General features: G+C 36.8%; 9 protein-coding genes across 9 annotated transcripts; 5 read left to right on the top strand and 4 right to left on the bottom strand.

The window, feature by feature from the left end:
* Positions 1-608: 608 nt before the first annotated feature.
* On the top strand, positions 609-1,431 carry PHYBLDRAFT_118714 (Homeodomain-like DNA binding domain-containing transcription factor; the record flags this gene model as incomplete). The annotated part of the gene is made up of 2 exons (XM_018428649.1): positions 609-811; positions 1,083-1,431. The coding sequence occupies 2 exons, from the start codon at positions 609-611 to the stop codon at positions 1,429-1,431; spliced, it is 552 nt and encodes a 183-aa protein (XP_018285270.1).
* Positions 1,432-3,099: 1,668 nt separating this feature from the next.
* On the bottom strand, positions 3,100-3,488 carry PHYBLDRAFT_151837 (hypothetical protein; the record flags this gene model as incomplete). The annotated part of the gene is made up of 3 exons (XM_018432758.1): positions 3,100-3,121; positions 3,205-3,302; positions 3,456-3,488. The coding sequence occupies 3 exons, from the start codon at positions 3,486-3,488 to the stop codon at positions 3,100-3,102; spliced, it is 153 nt and encodes a 50-aa protein (XP_018285269.1).
* Positions 3,489-4,236: 748 nt separating this feature from the next.
* Positions 4,237-5,677, top strand: PHYBLDRAFT_98969 (C2H2-type zinc finger transcription factor; the record flags this gene model as incomplete). Its single annotated transcript, XM_018444079.1, has 4 exons — positions 4,237-4,506; positions 4,649-4,679; positions 4,762-5,207; positions 5,264-5,677. Coding segments are annotated over 4 exons (1,161 nt in total), but the record flags the coding sequence as incomplete, so codon positions are not given.
* A 2,386-nt stretch (positions 5,678-8,063) lies between these two features.
* Positions 8,064-9,676, bottom strand: PHYBLDRAFT_78772 (hypothetical protein). Its single transcript, XM_018443388.1, has 2 exons — positions 8,776-9,676; positions 8,064-8,683 (listed from the first exon to the last, which is right to left on the bottom strand). The coding sequence occupies exons 1-2, from the start codon at positions 9,466-9,468 to the stop codon at positions 8,258-8,260; spliced, it is 1,119 nt and encodes a 372-aa protein (XP_018285267.1). The 5' UTR covers positions 9,469-9,676; the 3' UTR covers positions 8,064-8,257.
* Positions 9,677-10,170: 494 nt separating this feature from the next.
* On the bottom strand, positions 10,171-12,044 carry PHYBLDRAFT_189153 (hypothetical protein). Its single transcript, XM_018439612.1, has 2 exons — positions 11,207-12,044; positions 10,171-11,102 (listed from the first exon to the last, which is right to left on the bottom strand). Exons 1-2 carry the CDS (start codon positions 11,943-11,945, stop codon positions 10,276-10,278), a joined length of 1,566 nt encoding a protein of 521 aa, XP_018285266.1. The 5' UTR covers positions 11,946-12,044; the 3' UTR covers positions 10,171-10,275.
* A 2,064-nt stretch (positions 12,045-14,108) lies between these two features.
* On the bottom strand, positions 14,109-16,245 carry PHYBLDRAFT_174608 (hypothetical protein; the record flags this gene model as incomplete). Its single annotated transcript, XM_018437291.1, has 6 exons — positions 14,109-14,155; positions 14,924-15,055; positions 15,114-15,666; positions 15,747-15,759; positions 15,893-15,996; positions 16,216-16,245. 6 exons carry the CDS (start codon positions 16,243-16,245, stop codon positions 14,109-14,111), a joined length of 879 nt encoding a protein of 292 aa, XP_018285265.1.
* Positions 16,246-16,978: 733 nt separating this feature from the next.
* On the top strand, positions 16,979-17,968 carry PHYBLDRAFT_118695 (hypothetical protein; the record flags this gene model as incomplete). The annotated part of the gene is made up of 4 exons (XM_018428647.1): positions 16,979-17,082; positions 17,153-17,201; positions 17,440-17,764; positions 17,913-17,968. Coding segments are annotated over 4 exons (534 nt in total), but the record flags the coding sequence as incomplete, so codon positions are not given.
* A 547-nt stretch (positions 17,969-18,515) lies between these two features.
* On the top strand, positions 18,516-19,479 carry PHYBLDRAFT_67357 (hypothetical protein; the record flags this gene model as incomplete). The annotated part of the gene is made up of 3 exons (XM_018441784.1): positions 18,516-18,838; positions 18,996-19,314; positions 19,354-19,479. The coding sequence occupies 3 exons, from the start codon at positions 18,516-18,518 to the stop codon at positions 19,477-19,479; spliced, it is 768 nt and encodes a 255-aa protein (XP_018285263.1).
* A 336-nt stretch (positions 19,480-19,815) lies between these two features.
* Positions 19,816-26,466, top strand: PHYBLDRAFT_137096 (hypothetical protein; the record flags this gene model as incomplete). Its single annotated transcript, XM_018429833.1, has 15 exons — positions 19,816-19,980; positions 20,095-20,227; positions 20,313-20,764; positions 20,927-21,643; positions 21,836-22,264; positions 22,421-22,486; positions 22,613-22,818; positions 22,923-23,070; positions 23,173-23,449; positions 23,559-23,646; positions 23,819-24,767; positions 24,876-25,329; positions 25,455-25,678; positions 25,809-25,958; positions 26,030-26,466. The coding sequence occupies 15 exons, from the start codon at positions 19,816-19,818 to the stop codon at positions 26,075-26,077; spliced, it is 4,506 nt and encodes a 1,501-aa protein (XP_018285262.1). The 3' UTR covers positions 26,078-26,466.
* Between the last annotated feature and the right edge of the window lie 1,026 nt (positions 26,467-27,492).

Below are 27,492 nucleotides of genomic sequence, written 5' to 3'. Positions count from 1 at the left end.
ATAATCATAATATTCACAATACTCTCCATCTATAGACATTCTTGCCCGATATTTCTATTGAAAATGAACTCGATTCAATGGTAAAATCAAAATTCATTTACACTTTTACTTGCACTATACCATACATTAAAAACAGTCAAAAAGAATAAAGCAGAAAATAAGAAATAAAGCTTGTTTTTAACAAGTAGAAAAGAAAGCAAAAATACATAGATACATATGTTCATATATACATGAATATACAGTATATTATAATAATATTTGATCTTTATTTTTATTTTTAGCCTTTGTCAGCCATGGCGTACGATGTACAATCAGATCTCAGCTGTGGTGGTCTATCCACAGCTACTTATCAAGACGTGGATCCCTCAATGGACTCCCTTTCCTTGAATTCTAATTTTATGGTAAGATCCACTACAGCTTAACCATACCCTTCTTTCTTTTCTTTTCTTTCTTTCTTTCTTTCTTTCTTTCTTTAATTAATTTTAATCTCTAACATAAAACAGTCTTCTCCTTTGGGAATGTCTCCAAATCCACAATACTCAACCTGGTCCGATGATAATATGAACCAATATACGCCCCCATCGCATAATCACCAACCTCTGCCTTACATGGTCTACTCTCCGGTCACAGTCCACAAGAATCCTAAACGGTCAAAGCGTCCGACAACCTATTCACGCTGGACACCCGAGGAAGATGAGATTTTGCGACACGCGATTGCTATTCATGGTCCAGCACGTTGGTCTCTTGTCGCAACACACATACCAAATCGCAGTCCAATGCAATGTTCCACCCGCTGGATGGGCGCACTCAAGTAAGTTTCTGACCACCAATCCTCTTGCTTTCTTTTTTAAAAGCGTATGAACAAATGAATGAACAAATGAATGAATAATTATAATACCAAAAATAAATAAATACATGTACGCCTACACTACGCCTACACTACGCATACATACATACATACATACATATTTACATATTTACATAAAGATAAATAATAAGCTATCAAATAACATAATAATAATATATTGAAAATCCTTGTTTTAATTATATATTTTACTTTCTTTCTTGTATTTTCTTATTAGCCCACACATCCATAAAGGAAGATGGACCGATTATGAAGATTCAATCCTACGCTACTCTGTTCAGGAGTTCGCCAATTTTGTAGACCACGAGGGAAGATCAATGCCAATGCCATGGAACAAGATCGCCGAACGTATCCCAAACCGCACTGGAATCCAATGCCAGGCCCGCTGGACAGAGGCCCTGGATCCCACTGTTCGCAAAGGAAAATGGACAGCCGATGAAGATGTGCTCTTACGCCTTGGGGTTGTCGAACTTGGTCGGTCATGGATCCGCATCGCCGAAACTATTGAGGGCAGGACCCAGGTAAAGATCAACAGCCACCCAACCACTAATATTGCCATCTATTGATCTTTTATGATTTTAATATTAATATTAATTAATAACCATAGAGACAGTGCCGAACACGTTGGATGCAGATCAAATACAAGGAAGACCGCCAGGCACTCGGTAAACAAACAGAAGGCTCAAGCGGTGAAAAGACCCCTGGAGACACAACAGTCAGCCAAGACGACGGTTCATCTGTCAGTTGCGCATCTACAGAAGAATACCCTCTCGAAGACCAAGACTGGTCATCTAGCCGGCGAGCAAGTGCAGACCAAAAGAATGTCTTTGTTGTTGACGATTTCGACGCCAAATTACCAAACTTTTACAGCCAACCAGATCCTGCCTCGTCTTCTTTACTATCCTTTATTCAACCCCCATCATCACAACAGCAATTACAATCACAGCAGTTACAGCAGTTACAGCAGTTGCATCAATTGCAGCAACAATCACAGTTACACAGTAATCAACTCAATCACGATCAATATCAACACCAGCAACTTCAGCAGCAAGACCAGAGTAGTATGAATGGCTGGTCATCAGCCATAGCTTGTCCTGACAAGCAAGAATATCCTCGTATTTACCCGCATCACCAGCAATAGTCTCTTTTCTTTACTTGATTGCTTTTTGCTTACTTTATTTTATTTTTTGCTATCTTTTTCAATTTCCACGTTCACTTTTAAAGTATCTTATTTAATCAAACTCTCCTTTTATATTATTATTATTATTTTTTGCTGTTGTCATGTTTCCCACCTTACCCTGTTTCTTTATTCCACTCCATCACTTTCCTTTTTTCAACTTCTTTTACTTTTACTTCTTCTACTTCTTCTACCTTTTATATATATATTATTTAATTTAATTTAATTTAATTTAATTTAATTTATGCAATCTTCTTTATAATTTGATACTTATTCTTATCTCTCTCTCTCTCTTTTTTTCTATTCTCTTTCTGCCTTTCTTTACTGTTTATACTCATTCAAACACATTCACTTATACATACATACATACACACACATACACGCACAAACACAAACACACGCATATATATATATATATACAATACTTACTTGCACACATATGTACATGTGTACATGTCTATGTATGCAAGTGAGTTATTGTTTGTATTATATGTAGATGTGTTATATGGGGTGTATTACGTGTGTACTTTTGTATGTGTATGAAATAAATCCCTTTTATTTTATTTTTTGCTTTTGCTTTTGCTTTTGATTTTCACTCGCACCATACAAAAAAAAACCCCGTATTTCTCTCTCTCTCTCTCTCTCTCTCTTTATATATATATATAATAAATGCTTTTTCACTCATACAGATATACACACCTTTACCCATTTATTCGCTCACTCACCCATATGAATACAAATGTAAATGTAGATATCAACTCACTGATAAATCAACATTCTAGTCGTTTGCAAAGAAAGCCTATTGTTTGTTTGTTTGTGATTATTTTATGGGTAGAAAAAATAATACAAAGACAGGCTGACAGACAATGAGATATATAGATTTCCACTTTTTTTTTTGTATATTGCTGTATAATGTAGTACAGTGGAGTGTTGTATATAGTGTGAATATTATTCCTTTTTTTTTGTTTTGTTTTCGTCGTCGTGTTCGTAGTCGTCGTAGTCATAGTCGTTGTAAGCGTCATTTTAAATATACAATTATATGTATGTATGTATACATTTAAGCAAGAGGACTGATGAGCCTGTAAATTTTTTTTTGAAGTAAAATAAGATAATTAAATGATATTTAGTGATAATGATAATAGTAGTAGGGTCTTTGACATACTTCAACAAAGAAGGTCTGGGGTTGCTACGGGTCAAACCGAGGTAGATAACAAAGGGAATAAATCCCCAGTGGACAATCTGCTTCGAGACGTCAAACACCTACAAGCCAAATACAAATGTACATTGAGTAAACAAATAGAGGTAGTATAATCATTCTACACATCCTGTCATTCTGTTATTTTCTTTTTATATACTTATTTTTATTTAGACCTAGTACTATAGAGTATATTGTTTAAATAAAAATTCTAATACCTTCATGATGGTTTCCTTGGTAGAATCGTTCATAATGTAGTAATTCCAAAAGAAGAATGAATAAAAGCAAAAAGAAGAGAGAATAGGTCTTTTTTTTTTTTTTTTTTTTTTTTTTAGGCAAAGCGAAAAATTGATAATATTTTTTTTGGAATTATTTTATTTATTTTGTAATATAAATAAAATAAAATAGTCCTATAAACCTTTACATAACAGGGTCCCCAACCTACTAAACTAATATACTAATATACTAATATACTGCTACTACTAGCTCACTAACTGGCTACCAAACTAAATACACTCATATAAACTCTCATATTATATTTATATATGTATGTACGCAGCTTACTATTGATATGTAACATTATTGCTCTTCTAGTTTTACAGTCTTGGTCTCCACTCACGGACCCACACTCAACTCAACTCCTTCGACTCCCTCAATTCACTCAATTCACCCATATTTATAGACATAGACATATATATATACTATATATATACTATATATTTTAATTTACTTTATTCTATTCTTATATAAATTATATATATATTTATAAAAAAAGAAAGTAAAGAAAGTAAAGAAAAACAATTGTGGCTTGTGATCTATCAATTTTGGACACACATACTCATACTCTTTTTCTCTCTAAATACACACACCCACACACATATATATACAATTATATATAATAATAATAATAATAATAATAATAATTAACACATTTAATAAAACGACAGACACAAAAAAAAAAAATAAAAAAAAATTATTATTACCATGACCGACCTCATTACACCACCCGAGGATTCTCTTGTCAATGCTGTCAAGCAATTAAAGATTGACTTTCCTGAGTATGGAATCAAGAAGATTGCTGCCAAGTTGGCCGAGAAAGAGCCAAAGTGGGCTGTGTCGGAGAAGCGTGTAAAGAAGGTCATGCAAGCCCAGGGTTTGACCCAAACCGAGCCTGTTGTGAAGAAGAGTGGTGTTGAAGACGACCCTTCAGTCCCCGTTTCATACATTGACCCAACTCTCGATATTGCCTCTATCTCACCAAACATTGTTGTATGTAAAAAAAAAAAAAATGATAACAATAATAATATTAGCAACAGCACCATATTAAATCAAATCAAATCAAAGCAAAGCAAAGCAAAATAAATTAAATTAAATTAAATTAAATTAAATTAATTGTATATATTATATGTAGGCCAAGATGGTAGATCGCGTTACTGGCAAGGGTAAGTTAATTCTACTTGTGATAGTGATGAGTATAAGAGTCAATTGATGATTTATTTATTTATTTAATTTATTGATCGATAGGTTTGTTTGCTGCCCGTGATATTGCAAAGGACGAAATCATCTTCCAGGAATTGCCGTTTGCCTACTTCCCTTCATGGGAAGGATTCTCGATGGCTCGACAGGGCAATGCGTGTGGTATGTGTGTGAAGCCTCTGTTGCGCTCCAGCGTGCTCTCGATCCACTGCAGCCACTGCAATTTGACTTACTGCAGCAAGGCATGCCGCTCGCACGCCTGGGAAACCTTCCACCCGCTCGAGTGCACCCACTTGAACCCTGCCATCCGCCCGTTCCTCAACTTCTGTGAAGGCGAGTCCTGGTCAGCACCAATGGCTGTAGCCCGCATGTACGCCCATATCATCCTGGCCAACCAGCGTGGCGAGCTCGACACTGTCTTGGCTCACTACGATGCGTTTGCAACTGTCAACCAGGCCGAGCGTCAGGCCAAGGAGACCGAGTGGATTTTCATGGTAAGCAACAGTAAAACCAAATAATATATATACTGAATAAAAATAAATTCATGTAGGAACATCCTACTCGTGAGTTGTGGGCAAAAGCAAGATCTTTATTGGCAAAGGCTTATAACCCACCTGCCAAGAAATGCAAGATCACCAAACCTTTGCCTGAAGATCTGGCCAAGAAGCTCTTTGAGGACGAAGACACGTTCTTGAACTACCTTGGCAAATTCAACATCAACAACCAGAGCGGTGGAATGTACATGGTCCAGTCGCACATCAACCATAGCTGCTCGCCAAACGTGTGCATCGAATTCCCTGGCCAGACCCAATACAAATTGGCAGTTCGTGCAGTGCGTGATTTGCGCAAGGGTGAACAGCTTTTCGAGACCTATGTGAACCCTCGGTGGAACAAGGAAACCAGAGTCAATTATCTGAACAAGAGTTATATGTTCCAGTGCAAATGTCCCAGATGTGAATCTGACGGCCCATTGACAGCCGAATTGAGAGCTGGCTTGAGATTGCGGGATGAATAAAGTAAAGAAGAAGAAGAAGAAAAACATGTAATATATAGTATTAATAAATAAGAAACCATAGCAACAACAACAAAAATTCTCAAGACCAATATATTACCATGCATATAATTATATATGATATTAAAGTGTATCGGTACCAAATTGAGATTTGTACCAAAAAAAAAATCCAATCAATAGACTCTACAGCTGTCATAAAGCCATTTCCTTTCAATTCTTATTTTTATATGGTGACTGGTACAATGAACCTATAATTTTCTATATTAGATCTCAAGCACATTGAATTAATCTGTACCAAAGCTACTTTCTATAATACTTTCAACCAGATTTTTTTTAAAGAAGAAAAGTATGGCCTAAATATTCATGATTAGCATTAGTATTACTCTTATTAACATGGCAATCATTGATCTAACAAAATAATACTTTGATTTATTTTTTTGAAAATTTCCCGGAAAACCATTCTTGTTCTTTGGTTCAAAGTAACAACAACATCATAGACAGCATACAGTTTACTGAATCCTATATCTTGGATCTTGGATCTTGGATTTTTTTTTTTTTTTGCATAATGTTCCAAGGCTGATAATTAACGACAAGAAGAGTCTGTTTAGATTCATTACAAGTATTTTAAAAAGTTACCATCAGCCACAAAAATAGGCTTTGATAATAAAAAAGACTTTTTTTTTTTTGTATACAATGATTGTCTCCTTTGGATATTAATCACATGAAGCTCAATTATTTTCATTATCCTTGACTTGACTTGACTTGATACCAATATCAGTCAATTGGTTTTACATAGTGTATTATATATTTTATAATATATGTATATATAAAAATTTATTCTAGAAGAAAATTTTAAAAAAAAAAAAAAAATGAGACTGTCAGAAAAAGAGAGGAAAAAAAAATTATTGTGACTTTTTATTTTAATTTATTTATTCGGTAAAAATAATAAGGAAATAAAAAAAAATAAATTTTTCTTCTGGGGGGTTTTTTTTTTTTTTAATATAAATACTTGCTCTATTCTTGTCTCCTCTTTCTTTCTTTATCATCGATCCCTTTCCCTTTCTCTCTTTTAATCATTTAAATCTTTAGGACTAAATATTCCTTTGGTTTAACGAATAAGGCAAGTATTAAATCAAAAACATCTCTTTAGATATATAGTTTTCTTCTTTGGTGGATATTTTCGTGATGAAATAGGCATCGCCTAACTCCCAGGCTAGCTCAGCAATGTTGCCCAAATTAACATCTTTCGGGTCTGATCGATATCCACTTTATATAAATTTTTTTTTATTTATTGTTTTTGGATTTATAAGAATATCTTCAGCTAACGCTTTTGTTTTTCTGAAATATCTTTAGATTTTCTGCAACTCTCTTTGTGTTCAATCTTGTTCATTTAACCCAAGGATCTACACTTTAAAATTAGAAAACATCTTTTTGTAAAATAATAATAATAAAAAAAAACTTTTAAAAAAAAACACATAAATCTTTGCTTGTCTTTATTTTTTTTTGGACTTTTTTTGTATTTTGCCCTTTCTTTAAGAAAGGATAAATTTTAAGCTACATGGCAAAGTTAATCCATTGGCTATTCAAAGATTATTTCTATCAATGATGTGCTGATAGATAAATCAAATAAATGTAATGTAATTTTTTTTTTAAAAACAAAAAATGGTGATAAAATATATAGTAAAAATGTTTGTTTTCTTTGGCTAGATAGATAGCTTGGGTAGCTTTGAAGTATATCAAGTCACATTTAGGGAAATGCTCATTTAGTTGCTATAGTGCGAGCGTATTTTTAAAGGTTGGAAATAGAGCAAAAACTGATATCATTAATATTACAGGCCACTTGAAATAAATAAATAAATGACGTTCTTTGGACAGTTGGTTAACATACGCGTCTTGGTCCACAGATGATATGCACAATTATCTATATTTTGATGGCACGAGACATTCAGTTGTAAGAAACAAGAAAATGGTTCTGCAGAAGAAGAAGAAGAAGAAGAAGAAGGAAAAAGGAAACTAAAATAAGGTGTGATCAAAAGCAAAAGAAAGAATAAAGTATTTCTTGGGGAAGGGACAAAATTTCATCTTGTCGGAGTGGCAACGTGCAAGTATGAGAGCATGCAGTAGTTTGCAAGTATGCAGTGTGCTTATTTGACTCTTTTTGGATTACCAAATATGGAAAGGGGTAAAATAAAATAAAAAAAGGCATAGAAAGAGAATAAATATATGGATGTCATGTACGATACAAATTGTGTGAGATGGGTTAAATATAAACTATAAAATATTATTCAGTTTGATTTTTACACACACGATTATTTTGTGGGATGGTTACATTTATATTGAGTATATGATTTTAGAGTTTATTTTGCCTTGACTGCTTGTGTTCGGATCAGACATATTAAGCAAGCAAAACACAAAAGTGTGGGAGAAAAGAGTGATTTCAAAATAAGAATAATAATCAAGATACCTACACACACAAACACAAACACAAAGATGTATATTCTATATTGTATTATACATATACAAGAAATGAAATCAATGCGAGTCAGAAACGACCATTGCTTCAAGTATTTCTAAAAGCGTCTTGAGACCGAGTAAATATCCATGATCGGGCTCATCCACAGAGTCTTCAGGTGGGTGTGTCATGGGTATTGGTGGATGGACAAGTTCGTCTTGAGTGACGCAGTGGGTAAAGTCAATGATGCGCACATCAATTGTGGAAGGGTGGGCTCCGTCATAAACCACCAGTAGACTAGAGCCATAGAATCTGTAGCCCGGCAGTTGACCAACCACGCAGGCCAGCTGCTTGAGTTTGTCAATAAGAATCCGTGCCAGGTCTGTAAGGGCCCGAGTGCCATCGTGAAGGAATGTGTAAAGAGTGTGCCGGAATGTCGTTGGTGTCAGTAACCGACCTTTGTATTTGTCTTGAAACTCATAACTATTTGTCGCAGGTTTGAAAACCTGTATTATATATTGAATTCAATTTTATTTTCATAATTCTTACAGTTAGTTTTCAAAGATTCTGTCTGATCTTACTACTATTATTGTTTTACCTGAGCACCACATATTCGTACCCCAAGAATTTTGCTGGTAGATTCTAAACATTTGAGGGTTTGGCTGGCTTGTTTAGCAGCCGAACAATACACACCGTGCTGCCTTGTTCCCATCTTTAGATCCAAAACACACGGCTTCTCCAGCCCTACTGTCAAATCCTCCATTACAATAAATTCCTCCATGCCTTTGGTTGTGACTGTAGTTGTATTAAGATTAGGATTAGGATCAGAATCTGATGCTGGTGTAGTGGTAATATTATTGTTGTTATCAATTATTGGAAGAGCAAGTGAGATAGGAGACGCAAGACAGGGATCCCGAAACACAACCTGGTGTTCAGGTACAGCCGGCGTGGTTGGTCTGTTGTGATTGCAAGTCGAAGAAAACAGGGCCTCTAGTCGCTGACGGTCCTGTTCAAGGGCAATCTCTGGTTGGGGACAATAGATGATTCGGATGACTCCCATGTAGCGGGGCATAAAGACTTGACACGGCAAATTGCACTGCAGAACTTCAAAAAAGCGTTGTTCTTTGGTGGTCATTGCTTTGCAGATTGCACCATTCTCTAGTCTGAACATTGTCACATGGCCGCCGGCTCGATGTTGGAGAGGTAAGAGAGCGAATGAGCCGTGGTTGTGTTGATTATGACGAAGAGGGGAACGTTGTTGAGTAGATTCGCAGGGACAAAATTCGACCATTTTTGTTGGTAATAAATAATAATTATATTAATCTATTAATCTATTAATCAATTAATTAATTAATCTATTTATTAAATACACATATAAATGACTGGTGATTCATTCGATTGAAAGAAAACAAAATATAGCATTAACTATTATTATTTTTATGTATAAAATGTTCCTATTTTGTTCTCTGATGTAATTTCACTCTACATTTTTGTATACAAGAAAGAAAAAGAAAGTAGCGTGATGAACAGCAGATTATTATTTTTTTTATTTATTTTTTTATTTTGTACAAAATGTATATTGTGCGTATTGTAAATTATAATTGTGTACAAGACCAGATGAAATAAAAATATTAAAAAAAAAAAGAGAGAGTAGAATGAATTTTAGTGTACATGAACAAGACCAGTGCTCGAGTAAAAAAAAAAAAAGATAAGATATATAAAAGGAAAGATGAATGGGGTGAGATGAAGAAAGAATAAAAAGATTGAGAGAGAGAGAGAGTAGGTTATAAAACTATAAACACTTTTTTTTTCCTAACACTCACACAAGCTGACCATGTACAAAATAATAAAGAAGTAGAAGAAGTAGAAGAAGTAGGTAAACAGACAGATACAAAGACACACAGACAGAATGAAACAGGTACAGACTAGATAGATAACAGAGAAAATGTATATATATATATATATATATAGTGTATGTTTGTGTGTCAATGTTGTTGATGCAAATGTGGGTGGGATATAATAATAATAAAAATAATAATAATAAAAATAAAAATAATAATAGTATTTTTGTTTTCTTTCTTTCTTTCTTTTTTGTAGCTTAGCTCATGTCCATGCGCTCAGTCTTTGGACAATGTTCGTGCTGTGATTGTTCACGGACGATGTCCATGTGAGACTGGGCTTGGGAAACACCTACAACCCGGAGGCGATCAAGCCAGATCTCGGCTCTGTCGATCGTGTCTGAGAAGACGGTCGCGACCGAATGAAGCATCTCAATAGACTCGCCACCAAAGTTGAGCAGCTTGATTGATGTGTCCTGGACATGCGATGGTGTGTGGGGGTTGATTGCAGGCGAGGCCGAGGGTGACACGGTTGTGGATGTGTTGAGGACAGCCCATCGGCCAGGTAAGGCCAGGATAAAGGCACGCACACTGGCCTTGGCTTGTTCTGGAAGACCAGATCCTGCGTATCGGCTCACGACCTCGACAACCTTGCGTAAGGTGTCGACCATCTCTTTCTTGATTGCAGCAAGTGTGGCTGCTGAAGATGAAGACATGGCAGCGACTGTGTTTGGCCCAGATGCTGCTGATTGTGATTGTGATTGGGATTGGGATTGTGATGGTAATATTGAAGAGGACGAGTCTTTTGAGGCAAGTGAAACAAGGAAATTGCGGAGAAGGTTCATCTGCTGATCAATGTGCTGGACAGCGTACTCCAGCCAGCTGAGGCAGTATCGCAAGCACTTCATTGATTCTTCACTCACAACTGCAGCAGTCGTACCTGCAGCTGATCCAGCCTGGGCCACAATTTGTTGCCATCGACTACGAGGAACGGCATTTGTACGGTGTCGAACGACGGTCTTTGCAAGTGTATAAGGCCGATGAGGTGATGTCGAACGAGAGCATGAACGAGAACGAGCCTTGGTGTCTATTTGAATATATACAGATTAGAAAATAAGTATTCTTCTTCTTCTGTGTGTGTGTAAAATATAGAAAAGGGAGTCTTTATTATTATCTTTTTTTTTGTCTTACAAGGATCTTCACGTGGGTCATCTCTTCGTCGTCTGAGTCCGTCGCGCTGTTGCTCGTGATGATCGCTGATGGTTGCACGCGCCAAGGCGTGGGCTGCCATTGTGGGACCATCTTCGTCTGTATCTACAAGTGTTTGTGCTGGATGTGGAGGCGCAGAATACTTTTCTTCAAATCGATCAAGCTGACGGCATCCCCAGGTGTCTACATTGGACAGAACTCTGCGGCCAACCTTGTCATAGATTGGGGCAGCGATTGATTCAACCATCTCAGCACCATACTTTACGTATGAACTCGATGCCTTTGAACTCTCATAGACTCTGAGCGCAGAGTTGACGATCGGTAGGTTGGACATGCGATGCATGAAATCCTTGTTGTTCTTTGGATCGTCGGGGTTGTGACTCCACTCGGCTGGAAAGGGGAAATTGGTCGAGGTTGAAGTCGAGGTGGGAGTGGGGAGTGGGGAGGAAGGTGTGGTCGAGGGTGCAGAGTAGTTTGAGATTGAAATGATTGGCTTTGGCTCAAGAGTCATGCCGCGGGCCATGCTTCCCAAGGCCTCTACAGCTAGCTGGACGTCTGGGTCCTGCTGGTCGATGGCTATCAGAGACGAAGGTGTAGAAGCAACAGACGAGAAAGATGATTTGGTCGAGGTGGTCGAGGCGGTCGAGGCGGCAGATGAGACTTCTTGCTCAGGTGCATTGCAAAGGTCGTTGATAGACAACGGTGAGGTGTGGGTCGCCATCAAAAAAATAATAATAATTTATATTTATTTATTTAAAAAGTAAAAGTAACAGAAGAATGGATAGTGTTCTTTTTATATATTTATAATATGTAACGTGCGTGCGAGTTTGTAAAGAGACAAGAAGTGAAAGAAGAAGAAGAAGTGAAAGAGAAAGAGAAACAAAAATGGCTGGGGATTTTTATTTTTTATTTTTTATTTTTGGTGAGGATCGTTTTTGGCTTTTGCCATGTGAAACCCACCTTGGCTACTTTCACGTGCTACTAAGGAAAATACAAAAAAGAAAAAAAAAAGGTTTTTTTTTGTGTACAGCCACCGTCTTGACCAAACACGGCCATTTCCCGTCCTTCTTTGAATCTTTTCTGTAGCTTATGATTTAACCCATTTCCGCGCCTATCACACGAAATAGTGATACGGCCTATTGATATTTTCGTAGTTTTTTTTTTTTTTTTTTATATACAAAAATATCTAAAATGTACATTGAATCCAACAAGCAATGTCGCAGCCAATCAAAATCAATCTCATTAGCCAATAAAATAAAATAAAAATTAATTAACTAATTTCATATATATATATTGTTTCTTTTAGAAATCATGGCGCTCGAAAATAAATATAAAAAAAAAAGGAGAGCAAGAATTTGTTGTCTCAGGGATCTGTGTTTTCAATAACTTTTTTTTTTGTTTTTTTTTTTACAAGGCAACAGAAATATTGTTTCTGTTGTTAGAATATCCATATAAAGGAGACAAACGCAAAACGTGATTATGTGCGTTATACTGAGTGAATAAAACTAGGTACTTTGATCTAAAGATTATATATATATAAACAAAGCGATTTTTGGAATCTTCAATTCGACATGACCAAGAGTTTCTCCAAACTGGAGCTAATCGATAATCGAGATACCACCTCGTCGCAAGGAAATACCTGAATTAAAAGTTTTATAGATCCACCTCAATAATGCCAACTGTTTTGCACCTGACAACTAAATAAAATAAAAAGGGGAAACTGAATTACGTACTCCATAGCTATGTTTCGCTAATGATTACGACATTACTGATGAAAGAGATGTATAACAGGAAGCCAGACTGAGAAAAACATGCAATGAGATACTAGAGATGGTATTATGAGTACTTGATTCAAGTATTAAACCTTTTCTTTTGAATACATATATATTTAAAAGGTGCGGTCAGCCATAAATTAAAATTATTGGCTAAATTTATTTTGAACTTTTTTAGGGCTGTCCACCCCAACTGTATGTTTCTAATATATCTACATAACTATATTCTATATATAATATTTACTGGACGTGCACGACAATCGATTTGTCTGGGGTCCTTGCTTCTTTGTCAGTCTATCATTTGACCAGCCTATTATGTCTTGTCTTGTCTTGCCTGTCACACGCACACACACACATATATATATATATATCTTTATCTCTCACACTCTCTTTCCCACTCTCACAATGTGTGTGTATATTTCGGAGATGAACTTTACTACAGTTCAAAAAAAGGAAATAAAAAAAAAGTCTATTCAGCTTTGAATCAGTTCTAATTACTTCTTTCTTGATCTGGTACAGTTTGATGACTGTAGACAAGGTGTCAAATATACATATATACACACAATAAGACAACAAAGATTAAGATGGAAAGAACAAGCTCGTCAATTCAAACCTTACTCCAATAGTACAACTGCAATAGCTCCTCCTAGTTCATTAGTTATTGATATTGTGTTAATTAAAATTTACTGTCAAAAATATCCACATTGAAGCATCAGAGTCTAGAACAATGTTGCTAGTTCTGCCGTCGTACTTGGACCCAAAAAGAAATAAACAAAAGATGATGTCAAAAGTAATAGAGTCTACATTGTCTACATTGTCTATTATTGAAATTTTGAATGCCAATAGCAGTAAAAGATAACCTCTTTCTCTCTTTCTTTATGAATACACAGCTTTGTTATTTGTGGCATGAGATTTCAAAAGACCAAAGGACACCACACCAATCCAAAGTAATTATTGACCTGTAGGATAAAATTGTTAAATAGAATCCAAAATAATTTATTGTTTGGTTGAATCTAGTACATTCACTTGCCTTTTGACGATCCTAGTTATCATCTACATGTAAGTCGTTATTAAACTGGAATTGATAATCGTTTCCTAACCCAACAGGATGATTAAATAAGTAAATTTACACGAGAGTTGCGACTCATGCCAATCTGCTCTACAAACCCCAACTTTTATTTATATATTTTTATATATATATTTAATAACCAATAATAATAATAATATAAAGAAATTTCCTATGGGTCCTATTATTTCAATATACATTATATAATATAAATAATTCTCTTTCATCTTTACTGTGTAAATAATGATCGATAGGTGGGGTAGGAAGGCTTTTATATATATATATATATATATGGTCAAGTGTATTACCACTTGTACAATCGCGTGGCTGTAGTACTACACATTTGATGTCCTTTTATAGAACGAAAATAAACGCCATCTGTATTATACCATTACTGCCAAAAAAAAAAGATTTATAAAATATAAATATAAATATTACTATAGGCATTGATTTGAATGAATCAAGGTATTCTACTCTTTGGTATTCTATTCTATTTTATTTTTCATTTTTTTTTGTTTTGATCTCTTGATAATTACTATATTCAATTATGTGCACATTTGGGACACAATAAGCATGCCATTTATCAAACAATATAATAAGTATATATTAACAAGAAGATGAAAAAGAAGAAGAAGAAACAAAGCCAAAAGAAAGATGTGATATATTTGTGACCAGACAAATAATTGACATTAATTCCAGGCGCCGAATGCCGAACAAAGCATTTTTTTTTTAAAAAAAAATTGAACCATTTATTAATATGTGTATATGTATTTGATATCTCATTTGCACTTATTGTTAATCTTATTGCTATTGATATTGCTATTGTGTTGCCGATTTTTTTTAGTTCTTTTGTCAATCTACTAAGCGACCACTTCATCTCGGTTCTCAATAGTTCAACAGCCCCGACTGCCTCTTCAATTGAACAATTGGTTGTCTGTTTAACTTTGTATATTTTGTTGACAATTATCAATCTCCTAGAGTAAAACTGTCGCTCTGTAGACAGATACATGTTATCAAACATGCATACAATATATGTTATACGTATCATTACCTTTTGCAATGCTTCTCCAAGAAGACCCCTTGGTTTTGTTGAGCTCAATTACGGACGGCATAGCATCCGAGAGCCCAACAGACCATTCGCGCCAGAGATCAGTAACAGTAACGATGTCTCTGCTGAGCGAGTAGATACTTTTCTTTGTGGGTTGCTGGATCCATACAGGAGAGGTTGGGACTGGCAGATCCAGAGGCAAATCAGCTACTGACGGTGATTCTGATTCTGATTCTGATACTGATACTGATACTGATACTAATGGTGATATCGATGATTGTGCCAGAGTAGACGGCAGATACTTGGTTCCAGTACCAAACATGACACTGGCTTCTCGTAACAGTTGCATATCGGCTCTCAATTCATGGACGGAATGAGCCAAGCATTTGTCTTGTGACTGCCTGTGTTGCTGATCTAGCAAGAGTCTTTGAAGTGTGGCCTGATGGTTGTCTAATTTGGTGTTGAGATTTTCCAGCTGCTTAAAGATCAATGACAGCACATTTTGAGCTGAATGATCGCTAGACCCTTGACCAGGATTATTGATATCATCCGTACTCTGAGTAAATTATTATTATTGATATTAAATTTGGTTTATTACAAACTTCTTCTTTCATTGTGCAAACATGCAATACTTACCGTAAGGACCATACTACCAAAAGAAAGAAGAAGAGAAAGAGAAAGAGAAAAGGCCTCTTGTATTCTTCTGATGTATCAATAGGGGAATAAACACTAAACTATATCTCCCTCCTCTATCTATCTATCTCTCTCTCTTTACAGCTTACTTTTCCTGTAACACTGCAAGGAATCTTCCGGGATTTACCTTGTTCTTCTTTAGTACTTGTGGAAATTCCGGTCCGCGTGTGACAGGCTCTGAGACGAAACGAAGCTTACCGAGACTTACCGAGACGAAACAAAAATGAAACGAAATGAAGAGACAAAAGGAAAAGAGAAAGAAAGAAAGAAAGAAACTTTGTTCGTTCTCTATCCTTTCATTTTTTTTTTGTCTGAAAACCAATCTCATGTATACATGTACATTATTGAATATAATAGACAATTATAGATAGATCATCAAGTAATATATATTTTATTTTATTTTTATTCATACTGCATTCAGACAAGTATCCAAGAAAGTCATTTGTATCCAATCCAGGCTTTCTCTTAATCAAACCATTTGACTAGGAGAAGATGTTTCAATTTCATTATTTATTCATATTCTAATATTCTGTACTCTGTTATGTGAAATACCTTTTTTTTTTTTTAATATTCTTACCAAATTATCTTATAGCTTATTTTCCTTCCATTTTCATTATATATTAATTTCACCACCAATAAGTATTTTGGTGGTTATAATTTTATACTTTCAAAAAAGTCTATTTGTTCCTGCAACAGAATACTAGGACATCAATTGATTTAATTTAGGAATTTATTAATCTTATTTTTATCGTGTTCTTCTATATCACTTTTTAGTGTGTAGGTTTGATTGTCCCAAGGGATGTTTTAGATTTTCCTCAGGTACATACAGCAGTCACTCGTTTAGACATTACCCCACTGGACTGGAAGAAGGGGAGAGGGAGAGAAAAGGGGAAGTAGAAAGGAAGGGGGGAAAGTTTGGATTTTTTTTTTTTAAAAAAAAAGAACCAAAGTGCGAGAGAGAAAGAGAGAGGGCCAGTCCCATCCCCCTCAAAATGATACGCTCTACACTTCTCAAGCGTAAGCCAATAAATAGAAACAACCTTTTGTATATACATATAAATGTAAATTCTCTTACAAAACGTAATCATATTGGTCATTTCTTTTGAACAGTTGCTCGCCACCAACTTCAACACACCAATCCACGTTTCCAATTTACCCAACCATTATCGCAATACCATTTCGATACATTCAAATTTGTCGAACGACTTGAGAATGAAGGATTCTCAAGAGAACAAAGTGAAGCCATCATGCGATCAGTTCGTCAAGTTATTTCAGAAAGGTAAATGCCATGATCAAAGTAATAACAACAATATATATATATATATATATTAACTCGTTTGACATCAAAGCATGACAGACCTCAGCAAAGCCATGGTGACCAAAGCAGAGCAAGAAAAGGTAAAAATCCTTAAAAAATAATTATTATGCACACACTCATCACCATGTTCGTAGTTACCTAATTAGCTTTTTTTTGTTTTTGTTTTTTGTTTTGTTTTTTGCTTTATATATATATATATATATCACACACACACACACTCTCTCTCTTTTTTTTTTCCAAATCCTTCATCTCGTTTGACATTATAATCGTATTTTATATGTACACACACTTGATTGTGTTCAATTGGATTGTACAAAGACTGTTTACACATACAAGGTGGATTTTGCCCACCTCAAGTCAGAGGTCCAGTTGCTCGAGAAGAACGATTTTTCAATGATGCATGCCGAAAATGAACGGCTCCAGGGTGAGATCGAGAAGCTGCGACAGAAGCTGCGAGAGGAAATTACGCGCACTCAGGCCAATGTTCGGTTGGATCTTAACCTCGAAAAGGGCCGGATCCGGGATGAAGCAAGTGCTCAGGAAATCAAAATCAAGGAAACTGACACCCGGATCGAGAGTGAAATCGCAGGCTTGCGTACACAGATGGAAGCTATCAAATTCCAAATTCTTCAGTACATGATCGGTAAGGGTATTATTTATATGGTAGTAAAGGTAGTGGAGAGTTGGTTTCTTTTTGGTATTGGTTTTGGCATGATGTGTGTGTGTGTGTGTGTGTTTTGGTATATATTTATCAAACTAAATCTTATATGTATGGCTATTTTTCTTTTCAGGTACCATTACTGGTGCAGGCGCTCTTTTCCTGGCTTACTTGCGCATGTTCCGTTGAACCTGATTGTGTAATCTAAATATTTGTACATCGAAATATTTATTTGTGTTTTCTTAATAAAATAAAATCTAATATAATATAATATAATATAATATAATATAATATAATATAATATAAAGAGAGCCTTGTATAGATCGAGTTTGATAGATTGACAGTTTGTAGTTAGACAAAAAGAATAATACACAAGTCAAGTGTATTTAAGCCAAACGGGATGATGTACTGTAAGGCTGCGTGCTGTATGAGCCTAACAACATATTATGCCCCTTTATACATGTAAATGTAAATGTATATAAATACACTCCGACGGAATAAAACATCGTCACCTCCCCAGAAATACACCTCTTTTTGAGTACATCATATTTCTTTTCCTTTTGCAGAATCTTTTCTTAAAACTAGATCACTCATGTCATCAAGAAATAAACGAACAAACAAAGTCCCTCAAAAAGATGTGAACCGTCAGAGCTTGAACGTAGCAGTATTATTTAGCTATATAAAACCAAAAAAGTAAAAATAAAAAAAAAATACCCCAACTGAGATTGCAAACCACATGGGTTTCCCTCGAACGACAATCAACACCGCTATCAAACGTTGTGAAAAGAAAAGAAAAACTAGTACTGCAAAACCAAAGACCAGGCCTGGGAGACCAAAGAAGCTCAGTGTCACATACGTTGCAAGTCTTTGCTTGAGCGTGAGGCGTAACCTTTTTGAGAGTTATGCATATCATCAAAGGAATCTGGCAGCTGCTGGTGTCATCATCTATAGATATACAGTTATCCGACACCTCAAGACTGAAAGTTTTTTGTTTTTGTTGTTCTTACACCCCTGTTTCGAAGCCAAACTTAACCCGAGAACAGAAGAAGAACCGGCTGCGTTGGGCCAAAGCTAGAGCCAGCTTTGGGACTGAGGACTGGAGTAGGATGGTGTGGTCAGATTAGCCGAGGTTTATGCTGAAGGCCCAATGATTATGATCCAGCCGTAATTCGTAAGCGAAGAGAGAAATATCAGGAACGTCATACACTAAAAACAGAGAAGTATGGAAAAGGTCCAAGGATGGTGTGGGGTTTTTCTGGGCTGGTGGGCTTGGCCCATTATCGTTTCTCGAAGGCTTTATAGACCAAGACGCATATGTCAATTGTTTATCTAAGGACTTCAATTCCTGGTATAAGAAATCGGATGGTGAGCAGAAAATTATGTTTATATTTCAAGAAGATGGTGCTAGTTGCCATACTGGGTCTTATACGACGTGGTGGAAAAACCGTTGGGAAATTAAACGCTTTGACTACTGGCCATCGCAAAGTCCGGGTTTGAACCCGATCGAGCACGTCTGGCATGCCCTAAAAGCCAATGTTTAAGAGAGAAAGGTCTCTATAAATAATGTTGAAGAGCCCAAGGCTTGCATTCTTCAGGAGTGGGAGAGATTTGATCCAGGGCTTCTTCGTACTCTTGTAGCGAGTATGCCAGATAGAATCCGGGCAGTGATAGAAGCTTCTGGGAACCACATAACATATTAAAATCTATCCTTATCTTCTATTGTTATTTTTTTATAAAATATATGCTTATATCTATAATAAAGCGAGGTTTCACTTTATTCAGTCGAGTTCTTTAGAAGATATAGCATAAAGAAGTTGATATGTAGTTTATTCGGGACTAGAAATCAAGGAATCTGACTGTGATTTATTCAACACGAGTGTGTTTAAAATCCCTACTTTCAATCCAACTCGGACTTTGCTTTTACTTTCTTCTTACTTCCCTTCTTTTTCTCGTCGTCTTCTTCTTCTTTTTCTTTTTTCTTTCTTTCTTTCTTTCTTTCTTTTTATATTTATTTATTTTCTACTCACATTTCTTGCATGGCATCATCACACTTGACACAGCTGTTGCAAGTGTACACCAAAGGTACCCAGGCATGGTTTACAGATGACCAAGATGGCTGGGTTTCTGCATCTGTCGAGTCAAATGAAACTGTTGGAAACACTGTCAAGATGATTTTCACGAATGACCAAGACCCTACTAGAGTAAATCACAAAACCACAAAACCACAAAAACACTAAATAATAATAAATAAAACAATTAAAATTATTATAATATAATGTGTATTTATTTATTTATTGATGCCTTGTTTTATTTAGGAACATGTATTCGAGGGATCCCTGACAGAACTTGACAAACACAAGGGCAACACCCTACCCCCTTTAAGAAACCCTCCCAAGATGGAAGATATTGACGACTTGACTAACCTCAGTTATCTCAACGAACCCTCAGGTACGCATACATACATACATACATACATATATACATACTCACATCAAGGCATCAAACCAATGCAAATAAATCTTATTACCAATAGTCCTGAACACGATTCGTATTCGTTACCTTCAGCGTAATATATATACTTACTCTGGCATCGTTCTAATCGCCGCAAACCCTTTTGCACGCGTTCCCCTGTACGAACCTCAGGTGATTCAACAATACTCTGGAAAACGCCGAGGAGAACTTGAACCACATCTGTTTGCCATATCCGAAGACGCCTACCGGTGTATGATCCGCGAAAAGACAAACCAGACAATCGTTGTTTCTGGAGAGAGTGGTGCTGGTAAGACTGTGAGCGCAAAGTACATCATGCGGTACTTTGCAACTGCCGATGACAAGGAAACGGCCGGAAAGGTGGCAAAGGACAGTTCGGGAAGTATGACTGAAGTAGAAGAACAAATCTTGGCCACCAATCCGATCATGGAAGCGTTTGGTAATGCAAAGACCACACGTAACGACAACAGTTCTCGCTTTGGAAAATACATAGAGGTAAAGATATCTCCATACACACATACACGGCCTTGTGTGGGGTGAATGTTTTGTACGAAAAAGCAGAGAGTTGTTTCTTTAAAAAAAATGAAAGCGTACATTGTGCTTAACAATTGACCATATATATATATATATATATATATATATATATAAAACCTTTAGATCCAATTCGATAAACAATACAACATTGTTGGTGCCAAGGTCAGAACCTACTTGCTGGAACGTTCGCGCCTTGTCTTCCAACCCCAGATCGAGCGTAATTACCACATCTTCTACCAACTGTGTGCAGGCGCACCTGAGGCTGAACGGGAAAGACTCGGAATCAAGGACTGGACGGCATTCAACTATCTTAATCAAAGTGGATCTGGAGTGATTCCTGGTGTAGACGATATCGAAGAGTTTGAATTGACCCAGTCTTCATTGGAAAAGATCGGCGTGACCAAAGAGACACAATGGGACATCTTCCGCTTGTTGGCTGCATTGTTACATCTTGGTAATATGGAAATCGGCGGTCGAGGAGATGCATCCCTGGCCGAAGATGAGCCATCTCTTGTATTGGCCACCCGTCTGCTGGGTATTCCGCTGGCCGAGTTCCGCAAGTGGATCATTCGCAAGCAAATAATCACTCGTTCCGAGAAAATCGTGACCAATCTTTCTACAACCCAGGCACAGGTCGTCAGAGATTCGGTCGCAAAGTACATTTATGCATATCTGTTTGATTGGCTGGTGGCAATTGTCAACGATAGTCTGTCGTGCCCGGATCCTGACAGTGTCACTGCGTTTATTGGTGTGCTAGATATTTATGGATTCGAGCATTTCCAAAAGAACTCGTTTGAACAGTTTTGCATCAACTATGCCAACGAAAAGTTGCAGCAACAGGTAAAAGTGCCAACACAAAAGTATAGTAATAAATTTAGAGTGCATGGGAACTACTGCATGCACCCTTTTTATTTTTAAAGAAAAAGAGGGGCTAAAAAAAATTAGAATTAAAATCATATATAAAAAAATATAGAGGAGAAAAGGAGAATGGGGAAAAAAAAGGGATTGGGATCTGACTTGTTAGTGTTATAGTTCAATCAACATGTATTCAAATTGGAGCAAGAGGAGTATGTCCGTGAAGAGATCGACTGGAAGTTTATCGAGTTTGCCGACAACCAAAAGTGTATTGAGATGATCGAGAACAAGATGGGTGTCTTGTCTCTGCTTGATGAAGAGTCTCGTCTTCCATCTGGCACTGACCAAGGGTTCTGCAATAAGCTCTATTCGACCTTTAGCAATCCTCCTTATCAGGATTACTTTAAGAAACCTCGTTTCTCAAACAATGCTTTCACTGTGGTACATTATGCTCATGATGTACAGTATGAGGCTGAAGGATTCTTGGAAAAGAACAAGGACACCGTACCTGAAGAGCACCTTGCCCTTTTACAAAAGACAGAATTCTCATTCTTATCGACAATGATGCAAACTGCTGCTGCTGCCATTGCTGCAAGTTCACCAGTAGTGGTATGTTGAAATCTCTCTATATTCTTTAGTAAAAATAATAATAAGACACACACACATATATATATAAAGAAAGGATGAGTAGCAAATATTAAGTAGTATGGGAGAGTTTGGGATAATTTGTAATGTTACTAATTGCAAAAAAAAAAATGTTAGGTCGAAACCCAAAAGAAGTCCAATAACGCTGCTGCAAAAAAGAGTACCCTTGGTTCTATATTCAAGGTAATAAAATCAATCAAAAATTCCATGGATGCTTACAAGAAAAAGAAACACTTTTACACAAAAAGATGTGTACATTTACTAGATGATAATTTATACTTACTTGTTTTTTATTTTCTTATTTCCTAGCTGTCTTTGATTAATTTGATGGACACCATTAAACACACCAATGTACATTATATCCGCTGTATCAAACCCAATGAAGCCAAGCAGGCGTGGGCATTCGAGCCAAACATGGTTCTCTCTCAGCTTCGTGCATGTGGTGTATTAGAAACAATCCGTATCAGTTGTGCAGGATACCCATCTCGCTGGACATTCGCAGATTTTGCAGACAGGTAATTTGTTTTTGCTTGACGCGAAATAACAATAACAATAACAATAGCAATATGTATGTGCTGGCTAAGAAGCCAATAAATTAACTGGTTGTATATACAAATAGATATTATGCTCTCGTAAATTCATCTCATTGGGATCCTGCCACCAAACCAGATATTCGTAAACTGTGCAGCGTAATTTTAGATACCCACATCAAAGACAAGGATAAATACCAAGTTGGTCTCACCAAGATTTTCTTCCGTGCTGGACAGGTAAGAAAAAAATATAGATAAATATTCTACACATTTCAAGACGGTCAAAAAATAATAATAATATTCAATCCACGTATAAATTATGCATATACTTTGGTGTAGTTGGCATATATGGAAAAGTTGAGATCAGATCGATGGAACGCATGCGCAACGTTGGTACAGAAGAATGCCAGAAGATTTATTGCCCGCATCCAATATCTTCGTACCAAGGAGTTTATACTCAAGCTCCAACAACTCGCACGCCAAAAGGTTGCTGCCCAGAATCTGATTACCTTGCGTAAAGAAAAGGCTGTAGTAGTGCTTCAAAAGTACTGGCGTGGTCACTTGGCTCGAGTGAAGCATAAGAGACAACTTGCATTTGTAGTTCAGCTCCAGGCCTGTAAGTTTCTTATACTTTTCACGTATATATATATATATATATTACATATCATTTTCACACTCTAATAACCATAACTTTCTTTTTTCTCTTTTTCTTTTTGGGCTTTCAGCTGTCAGAGCTTTGGTGGCCAGGAAAAGGTTTGCATTGATCCGTGAACACAATGCAGCCACAACTATTCAGCGCATGCTTCGTGGATGGTAAAGTATCAATAATAAGCCTACGCCCCAAAAATAATAGCAATAACAATAACAATAACAATAATGATTACAATTACAATTATAATTACAAAGGCGTAAATCTCACACTTCACACTGTTGATCTATATCTATCTTATTTTTGTGCGTGTGAAATCTAACCAAAAAAAAACAGGGTTGTACGCAAGAAATACCAAGCTCGACGTAACCATGTGATTTCTATTCAGGCGTGTGTCCGTCGCCGAATGGCTCGTAAACAACTTGCAGAAATCCGCGCTGAGGCTCGTTCAGTGAGCCACTTCAAGGAGGTGTCCTATAAGCTCGAGCACAAGGTGAACGAGCTGACCCAGAGTCTGAACCATCAAAAGGAAGAAAAGACGATGCTCAAGACCAAGACTACGGCGCTTGAAGCACGTGTCAAGGCATGGATCGAGCAATATGACATCCTGGGCTCGAAAGCCAAGGACCTCGAGAATGTGGTTGGCAAGCCGAGCGATGTCGATAGCCAGTGGGCAGCTCTCCAACAGGAACGCGAGCGTCTTCAGCAGGATTATACAAACTCTCTTCAGAAGATCAAGGGGCAGGATCAGGCTATTGCTCAGCTTAGTCAGGAACTCATCCGCCAAAAACAGGAAGTGGCCAAGCTTAAACAAGTTTCAGAAACAGTGGTCCAAACTGGTCAGGCACCAGATGTCACGGTTTTGAAACAACAAATCGCTGCTCTCCGATCTCAGCTTTCATCTACGTTGCACCACAGCCAGCCTTCTCAGAAGACACGATCTCAGTCGACTACCAGTACTCCCCTTTCGACAGCCAACCGACATAATGATATTTCTGCTGGTGGTGGAGATTTAGCCGTCAACCAGCTGCGAGTTGGAGAGGTTGCAAAGCCAAGGGATCAAAAGTGGGAGTTTATGGATGAAGAGGGCTTCTTACAGGATATGTTGGACGCACTTGTCACCAAACTTGCTATTCCGTTTGATGGCCAAACCAAGGAGCGCAAGGAAATTGTATTCCCTGCCCATTGCATTGGTCAATATATCATACAACATTTGGCATTTGATAGACTTGCAGCCGAACGTTTACTAGATTCCATCGTTGAGACCATTCAGAAGCATTGTCTGGTAAAGAAGATAATCCTACTACTTGCTCCCCCTTGGTTTTTTTTTTATATATTTGGTTCTTAATGCTAACTTTGTCTGTTTGTTTGTGGAAATATTAAATCTTTGTAGGGTCTTCATGATGAGGAAGCTACAATAGCATGTGCCTTTTGGTTGACAAATATCCAAGAACTTGTGTGCATCCTGGGAAACAATGCGCAGTCTGATTCTGCCGAGATCGCTGTGAACCAGCAAAGTACGGTCAAAATCAACGCAAAGTTAGCGTTGGCCCAGTCCAAGATCTATGGACATATTTCCCGTGAGAGTAAACGCAAGGTATCAAGAATGGTCTCGGCTGTTGTCGAGAACCAATCGTTGCCTGGATTTATTACCCCTGACACCGGTCGTGCCAAGAGCTCGATGGACGATTTGACATCTGTGCTGACAAAGTTGGATCGTACATTGGTGTGCTTCCAAGTTGATAACTTTGTGGTTGAGCAACTCTTCATGGAAGTATTTAAATACATTGGAGTATGTGCATTTAATGACATGGTGATGCGCCGTGGATTCAACTCTTGGAAGAGAGGTAACGTATCATGACATTATTATTTTTTTTAAAAAAAAAGATAACCAAAGACACACACACACACATACACAGATAATTTTGACATATGTATTTATTTATTTTTCTGTGTACAAACAACCTTTTAGCTATGCAAATTCAATACAATGCCAATCGACTTGAAGAATGGTGCCGGTCTCACCAACACACCGATTGTACACTTCCTTTGGAACATGTATCCCAAGCTGCTAAATTACTCCAATTGAAGAAAACTACTCAGGAGGATATTCGAATCATTTTTGATGTCTGTTGGATTCTTTCACCTATCCAAGTCCAGAAACTTATTCAACAATACAGCGTGGCAGACTATGAGGTATGAAATGTGCATATATATATATATATATTGTGTTTTTGAAGAATAAGAAAAAAAAGAAGAAAAATTGTTCAGGATTGTAAACATTTGATTTTTGTGAATTCAACCTTTGTACCCATGCATATAAAAGGATCCTATTGGCCATGACATCCTTAAGACTGTGGCGTCCCGTGTTAGTAGCGGGGAAACACTTTTATTAGATCCGGTCTCATTGGACGAGAGTCAATTTGAGGCACCAGAACCCCGTCAGCAAGCGATTGACACGTATTTGCCTGCCTTTGTAAGTGAAAATACACACGCCCGAGGAGTCTTACTTTCTAACAAATTTATTAATTTAAATAAATTAAACAGTTGCAAGGTCATCGTATTGAGCAGCTCATGACAACCAAATCTACTTAGAAGAAAAGAACAAATAGAGAAAGAAACTAAAGAGGAACATAGCAAACAATCACAGGCAAAGGACACAGACCAAAATGTATATGAAAAACAGCAAACAAAAAAAAAGTGAATAAGAAAAATGCCTTGCGTGGGAGGAGGAGGAAGAGGTTTTCTATTTTATTTTTATTTTATCATAATTCTCATCAAATTTCCCTCTCTCTCTCTCTCTCTCTCTCTTTCTCTCTCTCCATCGTCACCTTCATCTCCTCTCATAACTTCACCTTCACCTTACCATTACCCTTACTTTTTACCCATTCTATCCTCCATTTCCCTTTTTCTTTTTATTTTCATTTTCTCTCTTTATTTTGACTATAATAAATAATAAATATATTTACATTTATGACCTCTTTACCATTCTTGCCTTAATTTAGAGTATTGATGATCTTCCTCTGTTGTTAAATTTGATACACATTTTCAGCCATTATTCTTCCTTTTATGTGGACATTTTACGATTTACGATTTACCGTTTGCCAGTTCTGTAACACCCCCCGATGCAACCACTACCGTTGGCTGGATTATTCTTTTCCAGGGGTGGAGTCTGATCTTCATGTCTACCTAATTTCAGCTTTTTTTTTCTATTATTTTCTCAGCATTACTCCGTGTCATATAACTTATTCCCACTCAGGTTTCAATACTCGACTCTAACATATTACCTCAGGAATCTCAAATATACCTACATCTACTCCCTTGGGTTTCTTCACTCTTCCTCTCCCATCCAGCAAGGCTATTCGGAATTTCATTTGGTCCAGCTTGAGATTCTGAGCTGCCATACCTCTTTCTTTCTCTCTCTTTTTTTTTCCTGCAAGCAACGGCCGGCGCAGTGGCGTGAATTATATGGAACACTCCGATCCCGTACAAACCCTAATCTAGTAGAGACTCATGCTCCAGAAGACTACCATGTCAACACGGACTTTGCGAGCACAGAAGTTGGAAGCATCAGTGACCATTAACTGTGCTCTTTCTGTGAATTTGCATAATGCGACACCTTGTATGTTAATTGGTTGCATATCTTGAGTACCATATATATAAATATATATGTGGGTTAAGGTTTATCGCGATTTTATCTTGCTTATATAAAGAATACGGACTACAGGTAGAGATATTCCAATAACAACAATAAATATAGATAAAAGTAAATAATTGAAAATGATAGCTAAGCGAGGGGGTGCAACTATAAACAATTATCTATATAAAATATAAATATAAATATTACAGGAGTGCGAGGCAATTGTAAAGATTTAATAGGGAGGAGGATAAAATAAAATAAAATAAAATAAAATAGAAGACAGTAAATGCTATATTTGGAGTGCCGTGAGACTGCGTTTATAAACACCTTTCCCCACTCGCCACAAACCCTTTCTTTTACTCCTCTTTTC

The sequence above is a fragment of the Phycomyces blakesleeanus genome (assembly GCF_001638985.1).
Source record: "Phycomyces blakesleeanus NRRL 1555(-) unplaced genomic scaffold PHYBLscaffold_31, whole genome shotgun sequence".
Lineage (NCBI taxonomy): Eukaryota > Fungi > Mucoromycota > Mucoromycetes > Mucorales > Phycomycetaceae > Phycomyces > Phycomyces blakesleeanus.
The sequence above is the reverse complement of the archived record's forward strand: the minus strand, read 5'-3'. Positions and strand labels throughout refer to the sequence as shown.